This window comes from Scyliorhinus torazame, chromosome 14 (genome assembly GCF_047496885.1).
Source record: "Scyliorhinus torazame isolate Kashiwa2021f chromosome 14, sScyTor2.1, whole genome shotgun sequence".
NCBI lineage: Eukaryota > Metazoa > Chordata > Chondrichthyes > Carcharhiniformes > Scyliorhinidae > Scyliorhinus > Scyliorhinus torazame.
The window spans coordinates 158,193,757-158,205,709 of NC_092720.1; the positions used below are offsets into that span (position 1 = coordinate 158,193,757).

The 11,953-nt window shown below is 45.2% G+C and overlaps 1 protein-coding gene across 2 annotated transcripts; it reads left to right on the plus strand.

Annotated features, from left to right (window-relative positions):
• Nucleotides 1-1,888: 1,888 nt before the first annotated feature.
• Nucleotides 1,889-10,762, plus strand: LOC140390111 (uncharacterized). 2 transcript variants are annotated; one of them, XM_072475031.1, is made up of 4 exons: nt 1,889-1,967; nt 2,941-3,977; nt 8,723-8,879; nt 8,970-10,762. In XM_072475031.1, the coding sequence occupies exons 2-4, from the start codon at nt 3,381-3,383 to the stop codon at nt 9,626-9,628; spliced, it is 1,413 nt and encodes a 470-aa protein (XP_072331132.1). In that variant the 5' UTR covers nt 1,889-1,967; nt 2,941-3,380; the 3' UTR covers nt 9,629-10,762. The 2 variants fall into 2 exon arrangements, with proteins under 2 accessions (XP_072331132.1, XP_072331133.1); XM_072475032.1 differs by lacking the exon at nt 1,889-1,967 and adding an exon at nt 1,978-2,232.
• The last annotated feature ends 1,191 nt before the right edge of the window (nt 10,763-11,953 follow it).

An 11,953-nucleotide genomic window follows, 5' to 3' on the forward strand; every position in this document is an offset into this window, starting at 1 on the left:
CTTCGTCATCCCATCCCGATATGACGTCTGCCACCGTCATCAAAGCCCTCAACACCATCTTCGCTCTGTCCGGTTTCCCCACCTACGTCCACAGCGACCGGGGATCCTCATTTATGAGCGATGAGCTGCACCAGTACCTGCTCAGCAAGGGCATCGCCTCGAGCAGGACGACCAGCTACAACCCCCGGTGAAACGGGCAGATGGAGCGGGAGAATGGGATGGTCTGGAAGGCTGTCCAGCTGGCCCTATGGTCCAGGAATCTCCCGGCCTCCCGCTGGCAGGAGGTCCTCCCCGACACCCTTCACTCCATTCGGTCGCTCCTTTCCACTGCGACTAATGAAAACCCCCATGAACGTCTCCTTGCCTTCCCCAGGAAGTCCACCTTCGGAGTTTCGCTCCCAACGTGGCTGGCAGCTCCAGGACCCGTTCTCCTCCGCAAACACGTGCGGCTCCACAAGGCGGACCTGTTGGTCGAGAGGATACAGCTACTCCATGCGAACCCACGTACGCCTACGTGGTGTACCCCGGCAGCCGCCAAGACACAGTCTCCCTCAGGGACCTGGTGCCATCTGGGTCCCCACCCCCCCCTGCCACGGCGCCACCCTTCCTCCCCCAGTGCACCCCACCACAGCCCCTGCTCCAGGCCGATCCGTCCTCCCCTTGGTCCCACCCGGGGATGAAGATGAGGTCGACACGCTCCCGGAGTCACCGGTGACCGAACCGACGCCTACATCGCCATCGGGACTGCGGCGCTCACAACGGAAGATCAAGGCGCCCGATTGTCTGAATTTGTAGACTGTTCCTAAAACTGTTAACACATGCATGTAAATAGTCTTCCACCACTCCTGCTGGACTCTTTTTTTAACAGGGGGCAAATGTGGTAGTCACCATTGTTGTATATATATATCGCATATGAGGTGTATTACGGTAAGGCTCCTGTACTACAGGTACGGGGATAGATCCCTGCCTGCTGGCTCCGCCCTGTAGGCGGAGTATAAATGTGTGGGCTCTCCGAGCTGCATTTCGGTGGCAGCTGCGGGAGGCTAAATACTCTGCGTAATAAAGCCTCGATTACTCTACTCTCGTCTTGTCGTAATTGATAGTGCATCAATCTCTTTGTGTGCTGTAAAAAGTGGAATCATGTGAAAATGCCAAAAGTAATGGACAGGTTGCCTCCTCATCCCTGCTGCACGACCCGAGGAATGACAGTCAAACTGGACCTTATTATATTTTGTGAAAGTTGGTCACGCTGGAGTTAATCTCAGTGTCAAAAACACTCCCCAAGCACAGTTTACACCAAGTTACAGCGTAACTCCGCAAGTTCCCATGGTCACTCATTCAAGTAACAGAGTCTCCCCAAACACTGGCTGAAAGTCCTCGCCCATTATCTTTTCTTCCACCCTGTCAGGCCTCTCTCTCTCCTGTGTATGTGCTCATCCCACCACTGCCTTCCTCTTCTGATCTGCTGTCCATGATGTGGAGATGCTGGCGTTGGTCTGGGGTGAGCACAATAAGAAGTCTTACAACACCAGGTTAAAGTCCAACAGGTTTGTTTCGAATCACGAGCTTTTGGAGTGTACCTCCTTCGTCATTCACCTGATGTAGGAGCTGCACTCCGAAAACTCGTGATTCGAAACAAATCTGTTGGACTTTAAGCTGATCCGCTATCAAACACATCCGAGGATACACATCCCACATTGATGTCAGTTTGAAAGCCGACAGCGATGAAGAATGTTATTCCCGCATGAGAAATCTCTATTAAATCCCCACCTGAGCTGCTGCTCAAAGTCTCCTCTGTTTCCCTGGTCAGTTCCCCAAACTTCAGGAAACTCCTGTTACTGCAGAAATATTTGGATTGACTGTGAGAGACGTCAATCAGAGAGCCCACCCACTCTGCCCATTCTCTCCTCTTCCTCTACCACAGCTGCTTCACTTCCTGTAGGGACTCCAAACCAAGTCAGGAGATGGTGAGTGAAGGAGCAGAATTTAGAAGAATTACATTGCACAATATCCACACTAATGTTCAGGCAGTCTGACTATCCTGTGGGCAATCAGGTGTGCAAATGCCCCTTATGCTGTGTGACAAGATCCAGCTCAGAGACCTGTTTACTCGGTGCTTTGTGCTGAGCTGTTTGATTGGCTGTGTGTTGGATATTGAGTGTTTATTGGAAGAATTTCCCTTCTGATTTACAGCCTGAGTTTTGTTGATGGGTCATTACTGAATATGAGAAGGTGAGGTGCAATTATCTGGGCAGCCTAGTGAAATATTTATTAAAATGTCTTTTAATGTCTTGTTTAAAGATTTTACCTGAAGGCCTCGGCCTTTCCCAGAAGCCTGGGCTTGGATTTGATAGTTTTGCCCAGTGCTGTGTCTGAGAGCTGAATTTGGGGTGTGCAGTCTGAGTGAGTGTATCTAATTTCCCAGGATAAACCAGAATCCTTCAATCAGCTACATTGAAGCAATGTTTTCCTCAGCTTCTAGCACTTCCTGCCCAGTGTGTTTTCTTCACATCATTAGGGAAAACAAGGGGAGAAATTTCAAAATCTCCATTGAATTAACATTTCTTCTGAGTGTTTTTACATTAAGCACATATTTGAAGGGTAAAACTGGTCTTTGCTTGGACAACACGAGTTCTTGGTGAATTGATAGCCCGTTTTACACTCTGCCCAACTGCCCGTTTTACACTCTGCCCAACTGTCTTTTTTTCATTGCCCTTGCGGTGCCTGGAAAGATGAGGTTTGGGCGGAATAAAGAAAGTAGCCATGTTGTCTGTTCCTGGTCACTGTCCATTGTCCCTGCTGGAAACAGAGGGTGTGTGACAGGAAAAAGGAAGGATTTGCATCTGATCCCCACACAGGGGAATAGCAGACTGACACTCACTGTTAAGCAAAGGAGAAGAGGATTTGAAGGAAATAATCTTTCCTTTTCTTGTTTTGTAGAAGGATTGCACCGTACTACACCAGAGAGGATAGACATCGCGGATAGATCCTGAGCATCACCCAAGGAAGCAATGCACATGTAGTCCCTTCTCAGCAATGCTCAGCACAGAGAAGGCTTGGCAGTGAAACCACCATCTGGAATTCGGTTGGGTCAGGAGAACTTTGATACATCATCAGGTCTGAAACCGGTCAGTGTTGTGGAACCTGTTGCCGATCGGTCAGTGTGAGGCTGCAAAGAAGTATGAGTGAGCTCCATGTGTGGTGAGAGCTTTAATCATTCATCTAACCTCATGAACCACTGACTCATTCCTACAGGCGAGAGGATGTTCAACTGTGAGGTTGTGTCAGGCACAGGATTATAAGAGGTGTGTGACAATTCATTCTCGCAGTCATCGACCTTCCATCAACACCAGTACCTTCACACATGGGAGGAACCCTTCATGTGCAAAATGTGTGACCAATCATTCTTGTTTTCATCGACCCTCCGTAAAGACCAACGCCATCACACAGGTGAGAAACCCTTCACATGTGAGGTGTGTGACAAATCATTCACATGGTCATCAGGTCTCCGTCAACACCAACGCATTCATACAGGGGAGAAACCCTTCACCTGCAAAATCTGTGACAAATCATTCTCATTCTCGTCGACCCTCCGTAATCACCAACGCATCCACACAGGGGAGAAACCCTTCACGTGCAAAATTTGTGATAAATCATTCTCGTTCTCATCAAACCTCCGTGAACACCAACGCCTTCATACAGGAGAGAAACCCTTCCCGTGTGATGTTTGTGGGATGACTTTCAGTCGAAGTACCATTCTTCGATCACACCAGAGGATTCACACAGGGGAGAAACCCTTCCCATGCAAAATGTGTGACAAATCATTTTCAAAGTTATGGAACCTCCGTGAACACCAACGCCTTCACACAGGAGAGAAACCATTCACGTGCGAGGTGTGTGACAAATCATTTGCACAGTCATCGTCCCTCGGTAAACACCAGCGTCTTCACACAGGGGAGAAACTCTTGCAATGCAAGGTAGGTGACAAACTATTCTCGCGTACATCGGCTTCTTGCGTACATATCATATTCACATGTATGGTCTGTGACAAATCATTCCTTGAGTCACCTTCTCTCTGCACACAGCAACACATTCACACAAATCTATGGTATGCATCACATCATTCTCAGACTAATCAGCCCTCTGCATACACTGCTGTGTGAAAAATTATTTTCACTCCGACATTAGTGCGTTCACACTGTGGCCCACCTGCTTCCCTTACACTGAGAATTGTCTGTATTGTTTACCTTCTAGTGCTCACACAGGGGAGCTGTCCTTTCAAAACACTTTGTCTGTCTCAGCAGTGTCTCTCTCCAACCTCTCCCAACATCAGACCAATTGTTTCAAGAAGGCCAGTTTAACTGTTGACTAGATTGCCAAACATCACCAAAAGAAGACATCGATATGTATAGAAGTTCTTGTTTGTGCACAAGTTTCCCTGCAATACTGAATATTAAATATACATATGTTAATGTTTGAAACTTTAAATCATAATTTTTGAGCTGAAAATACAGAAAGATCACATGGTGTTTCTTTACTAATTTTATGAGGTATTTTAAAATGCAGTTGTCTTGAAGATGGCTCTGACTTTGTCATAAGATTGTCAGAAGTTCCCCTGGGTGCAGACTGAAAACTCCAACACTTGGAAAAACTTCACAAGACAGCACAGCAAAGTCTGGACCATAATTTATTTTTCACTTCTCCCTTTTGGTAAAACAACCCTTAAGGTGCGAGATGTGTGACAAATAACCTCTCCCACCATCAATCCAATCGGTTCAATTTAACCCTTGACCTTGTTGTGGGAAGACAAATGATTAGGACTTATTAACAACAATGTATTTGGGCAATTAGCACTTATTCTGAGGGATTTTGAACATATAGTCCAGTATACTAAAGCAATTTTAATAAAGATGTCAGTTAAAAGATGACATGGCACTGTCTTCAGTAGACAGCATAAAGATCAACAAATACGTTTTTCTAATTCAACCTAAGGACCAGACACATCTATCGGGTCTGGCACCTAATAGGGAGGTTAGGTAACAACCCAAAGCAAAATGGAGGGCAAATAAGTCACGCTAGGGGTTTTCTATAGGCCTCCGAAAAGTTCCAGAGATATAAAGGAGAGGATTGCAAAGATGATTCTGGATAGGAGCGAAAGCAATAGGGTAGTTGTTATGGGGGACTTTAACTTTCCAAATATTGACTGGAAACGCTATAGTTCGAGTACATTAGATGGGTCCGTTTTTGTCCAATGTGTGCAGGAGGGTTTCCTGACACAGTATGTAGATAGGCCAACGAGAGGCGAGGCCATATTGGATTTGGTACTGGGTAATGAACCAGGACAGGTGTTAGATTTGGAGGTAGGTGAGCACTTTGGTGATAGTGACCACAATTCGATTACGTTTACTTTAGTGATGGAAAGAGATAGGTATATACCGCAGGGCAAGAGTTATATCTGGGGGAAAGGCAATTATGATGCGATGAGGCAAGACTTAGGATACATCGGATGGAGAGGAAAACTGCAGGGGATGGGCACAATGGAAATGTGGAGCTTGTTCAAGGAACAGCTACTGCATGTCCTTGATAAGTAGGTACCTGTCAGGCAGGGAGGAAGTGGTCGAGTGAGGGAACGGTGGTTTACTAAAGCAGTCGAAACACTTGTCAAGAGGAAGAAGGAGACTTATGTAAAGATGAGACGTGAAGGTTCAGTTAGGGCGCTCGAGAGTTACAAGTTAGCTAGGAAGGACCTAAAGAGAGAGCTAAGAAGAGCCAGGAGGGGACATGAGAAGTCTTTGGCTGGTAGGATCAAGGATAACCCTAAAGCTTTCTACAGATATGTCAGGAATTAAAGAATGATTCGGGTAAGAGTAGGGCCAGTCAAGGACAGTAGTGGTAAGTTGTGCTTGGAGTCCAAGGAGAGAGGAGAGGTGCTAAATGAATATTTTTCGTCAGTATTCACACAGGAAAAAGACAATGTTGTCGAGGAGGATACTGAGATTCAGGCTACTAGACTAGAAGGGCTTGAGGTTCATAAGGAGGAGGTGTTAGCAATTCTGGAAAGTGTGAAAATAGATAAGTCACCTGGGCCGGATGGAATTTATCCTAGGATTATCTGGGAAGCTAGGGAGGAGATTTCTGAGCCTTTGGCCTTGATCTTTAAGTCATCTTTGTCTGCAGGAATAGTGCCAGAAGACTGGAGGATAGCAAATGTTGTCCCCTTGTTCAAAAAGGGGAGTAGAGATAACCCCGGTAACTATAGACCAGTGAGCCTTACTTCTGTTGTGGGAAAAATCTTGGAAAGGCTTATAAGAGATAGGATGTATAATCATCTGGAAAGGAATAATTTGATTAGAGACAGTCAACACGGTTTTGTGAAGGGTAGGTCGTGCCTCACAAACCTTGTAGAGTTCTTTGAGAAGGTGACCAAACAGGTGGATGAGGGTAAAGCCGTTGATATGGTGTATATGGATTTCAGTAAAGCGTTTGATAAGGTTCCCCATGGTAGGCTACTGCAGCAAATACGGAGGCATGGGATTCAGAGTGATTTAGCACTTTGGATCAGAAATTGGCTAGCTGGAAGAAGACAAAGGGTGGTGGTTGATGGGAAATGTTCAGACTGGAGTCCAGTTACTAGTGGTGTACCACAAGGATCTGTTTTGGGGCCACTGCTGTTTGTCATTTTTATAAATGACATGGAGGAGGGCGTAGAAGGATGGGTGAGTAAATTTGCAGATGACACTAAAGTCGGTGGAGTTGTGGACAGTGCGGAAGGATGTTACAAGTTACCGAGGGACATAGATAAGCTGCAGCGCTAGGCTGAGAGGTGGCAAATGGAGTTTAATGCAGAAAAGTGTGAGGAGATTCATTTTGGAAGGAATAACAGGAAGACTGAGTACTGGGCTAATGGTAAGATTCTTGGCAGTGTGGATGAGCAGAGAGATCTTGGTGTCCATGTAAATAGATCCCTGAAAGTTGCCACCCAGGTTGAGAGGGTTGTTAAGAAGGTGTACGGTGTGTTAGCTTTTATTGGTAGAGGGATTGAGTTTTGGAGCCATGAGGTCATGTTGCAGCTATACAACACTCTGGTGCGGCCGCATTTGGAGTGTTGCGTGCAATTCTGGTCGCCGCATTATAGGAAGGATATGGAAGCATTGGAAAGGGTACAGAGGAGATTTACCAGAATGTTGCCTGGTATGGAGGGAAGATCTTATGAGGAAAGGCTGAGGGACTTGAGGCTGTTTTCGTTAGAGAGAAGAAGGTTAAGAGGTGACTTAATTGAGGCATACAAGATGATCAGAGGATTGGATAGGGTGGACAGTGAGAGCAATTTTCCTCGGATGGTGATGTCTAGCACGAGGGGACATAGCTTTAAATTGAGGGGAGATAGATATAGGACAGATGTCAGAGGTAGGTTCTTTACTCAGAGAGTAGTAAGGGCGTGGAATGCCCTGCATGCAACAGTAGTGGACTCGCCAACACTAAGGACATTCAAATGGTCATTGGATAGACATATGGACAATAAGGGGATAGTGTAGATGGGCTTTAGAGTGGTTTCACAGGTCGGCGCAACATCGAGGGCCGAAGGGCCTGTACTGCGCTGTTATGTTCTATGCTATCTGACTAATCATTCTCATGGTTATTGACCCTCCCTCAGCGCTAATTCGTCAAAGCCTTACCATGCAAGGTATGTGAACAGCTATTTTCAGAGTCAATGGCATCCAATGTATTCAGAGGAACACAGGAACAGGAGTAGGCCATTCAGCCCTCGAACCTGTCACCATTCAATGAGGTCATGGCTGATCTATGACCTAACTCCATATACCTGCATCCGACCGACCCATATCACTTAACATCTTTTAACAAAAACCTATCTATCTCAGATTTAAAATTAACAACTGATCTCACTTCCACTGTTGTTTGTGGGAGAGCGTTCCAAACCGTAAAGACACTTACCTTGAAGAAGTGCTTCCGAACAACAACTCTCCTGAAAGGTCCAGCCCTATTTTTAAAAAATGCTCCCTTGTTTTAGAATCTCCAAATTCACTTGTACGGTATATAATAAATCTTTCTCCGAGTCACCTTCCCTTCGCACAAAGCAACACATTCACACAGGAGACGAACCATTCACATGCAACATGTGCGACAGATCATTCGCACGGTCATCAGACCTGCACAGACACCAGCACATTCACACTGCGGCTCACCTGATTCCCTTACACTGAGATTTGTCTGTGTTGTTTCCCCTCCAGTGCTCACACAGGGAAGCTGTCCTTCCAAAGCACTGTCTGTTTCAGTAATATCTATCGCAACCTCTTCCATCGTCAGTCTAATAATTTCAAGAGGTCAATTTAACCTTTGACCAGACCGCTAAACATCACCAAAAGAAGATATTAATATGCATAGATGCTGCAGCTTATGCTCAACTTTCATTGCGATGGCCAAGACAAAAATATCTGATTATTAAATATATATATTGTTGAAACTTTAAATCGTAGATTTTGAGTTGAAAATACTGAAAGATCACATTATATTTTTTCACCATTTTATGAACTTTTGTAAGATGCAGTTGCCTTGGAGATGGCTCTGACTTTTTCATAAGCTTTATCTCTAATCAGAAGTCCCCTAGGTGAAGGCTGAAAACTGTCTCCAACACTTGGAAAATGTATCACAAGACAACACAGCAAAGTCTGGACAATGATTCATTTTTAATTTCTTCCTTTAGGTAAAGCTGGCCCATAACGCCCAGGAGCACTCGTTGACTGGAGGGCGGGTTCCATACAGCAAGGAGCTGACGGAACAGGAGGAGTTCACAAGGAAGCTGTTTGGCTTCTCCAACCCCACGATAACCAATGGTGCATCCGATATGGGGATGAGGGAAGGTGATGTCAGCAGCTGAGTGTTTACACCATCAGGAGGAGAGTTAATTCATGTTACAAAAGATAATAATTGTGATTTTCTTTCTCTGACAGATACACAGATGTACGTGGATACATCAAATGGTGATGGAGGAGAGTCGGCAGCAGCGTCCGAGATTCCTGAAAGGGCTGATGAGGAAGGGACGGAGATGAAAACCTCACAGCAATGTGGCATGGCAGCTGCAGTAGAGGATGGAGAGGAGTGTCAGGAGGGTAAGACGTCTCATTTGGAGGGTAGTATTGGTGAGTTAAAGTTAAATATTGTGGCTTGTGTGAAGGAGGAGGCCTGTGATGATCTGGTTGCTGTGGTGGAGGGAAGTCACTCCGAACCTTCCGGTGGTGAGGAACCTGCGGCTTGGGGAGTAGAAGCTCCACCGTCTCCACGAGCACATGGACAGCATCAGACCCATGTTGCTGGTGAGGAAAAGGAAGATGATCTGAAACTACTTGTGCGCTTACATCAGGAACAGGTTGAAACTACGGTAAATTATCAGACCACTTCTAACTTGCCTCAGCAAACTTTGACTGAATTTAAGACAAACATTAGCCAGAATCTGCAAAAAAACAATGAGATTCTTCAGCATCATCTGCAAAGAAACAATGAGATTCTTCAGCATCATCTGCAAAGAACTAATGAGATTCTTCAGCAGCATCTGCAAAGAAACAATGAGATTCTTCAGCAGCATCTACAAAGGAACAATGAAATTCTTTAACAGCATCTCCAAAGAGACAATGAGAATCTTCAGCAGCAGAATGAGGTTCTTTGTAAGCTTCTGCAATTAAACTTTGAATGAAATGGGGCACAATCTGTCTCAGATTGTATTGCCTACAACTTCAGGCCAGCAGCAGCTCCGTGCAGAGCCATCTGCTGCTGGACGTGCCTCTGACACAGTAGAGTCACAGGGGTGGGGGAGACACAACAGGCATTAGGGTTCACCCCTCCAACATTGCCTCCTCAACCCCATTATCTTCCCCTTCTGATGATATTTTTCTGTCTGGATTTTTGTGATTACTCAGAGCCTCTGCATCATGAGGCCAATGGTGAAAGAAGCTGGAATCTGAGTTCTGTCCCCCTGATTACAGAACCTCCCATTTTGTGGGATCAGGAATGGGCCGGGTTGGGATTTGCATGTTTCACAGAGGCAAATGTCCGAGAAAGTAGCAGTTGCCTCCACTCAAATGGTTATGAGTGAGAGATATCTGAGAAACAGAGGCAACTGTCCTAAAAATCAGCAGTTGCCTCCACTCAAATGGTTATGAGTGAGAGATATCTGAGAAACAATGTGTACAGGTTTGACCCAATAGTGGATTTGTTTGGATAGACAGGGTACCATTTTGTAGAGGATATGGTCCCCAGACAGCTTTGTGGGAGGTAAACTGCCCTTTTGAGATCCCTGAAAATAAAAATGAAGGTGCAAGAAAAGTGCATAAACTCACTGGAACTGAGAATTTAAAGAATGGTCAAAAGTAATTGTCAAAAGTATCAAGATGAACTGTCAAAAGGAGCTGTTAAGCCATCCAGATATTTAAACCTCCTGTTTTTAATGTTGGAGAAACAGGAATGTTAAAAGTATTGCCTTTCACGCTGTCTGATAACATAAGTCTCATGGATTGACTGGATTAATGTTGCATGATACATTTCACAACCATCCATTGCTACAGTCGGGTGCCTGCCATATGATTTTGATTGACAGCTCTAAGTGGTTATCGAAACTTGATGTGGGACTATGAATTTCAATGCTTTTTAAAGACAGGATGATGCAATTGAATGAAATGTTTGTTAGAAGGAATGTAGATGTACTAATTGGGTTATTAAAATCAATCTGGGTTAAAAAGATAGTTTACAACAGACACTTGGAAATTCATTCTATTTAACCCCAGCATGGCTCTTGAGATCTGCCCATTGTCGATAACAGGTGAGCTGGTATGGTTGGTGTAAGAGCAGTGGGTATACATCAATACATACATAGAAGATAGGAGCAGGAAGAGGCCTTTTGGCCCTTCGAGCCTTCTCCGCCATTTATCACGATCATGGCTGATCATCCAACTCAATAGCCTAACCCTGCTTTCTCCTCATAGCCTTTGATCTAATTTGCCCCAAGTGCTATATCTAGCCGCCTCTTGAATATAGTCAATGTTTTAGCATTAACTACTTCCTGTGGTAATGAATTCCACAGGCTCACTACTCTTTGGGTGAAGAAATGTCTCCTCACCTCTGTCTGAAATGGTTTACCCTGAATCCTCAGACTGTGACCCCTGGGTCTGGGCACACCCACCATCGAGAACATCTTCCCTGCATCTATCTTGTTGAGTCCTGTTAGAATATTATAAGTCTCTACGAGATCCCCCTCATTCTTCTGAACTCCAGTGAGAACAATCCTAAACTAGTCAATCTCTCCTCATATGACAGTCCCGCCATCCCTTGAATCAGTCTGGTAAACCTTCACTGCACTCCCTCGAGAAAAAGAATATCCTTCCTCAGAAAAGGAGACCAAAATGGCACACAATATTCTAGGTGTGGCATCACCAAGGCCCTGTATAATTGCAACAACACATCCCTGCTCCTGTACTCGAAACCTCTCACAATGAAGGCCAACATACCATTAGCCTCTTTACCACCTGCTGCACCTGCATACTTACCTTCAGCGACTGGTGCAGAAGCTCACTCAGATCCGGCTGCACCCTCCCCTCTCCCAATTTACAACCGTTCAGGTAGTAATCTGCCTTCCTGTTTTTGCTTCCAAAGTGAATAACCTCACACTTATCCAAATTATACTGCATTTGCCATTGATTTGCCCACTTACCCAACCTCTCCAGATCATACTGTAGGGTCTCTGCATCTTCGTCACAGTTCACTCTCCCACCCAACTTGGTATCAACTGTAAACTTTGAGATGTTACATTTTATTCTCCCATCCAAATCATTAAGAAAATGTTGTGAGTAGCTGGGGTCCCATCACCAATCCCTGTGGCATTCCACTAGTTACTGCCTGCCAATTTGAAAAGGACCCATTAATCCCTCCTCTTTGTTTCCTCTTT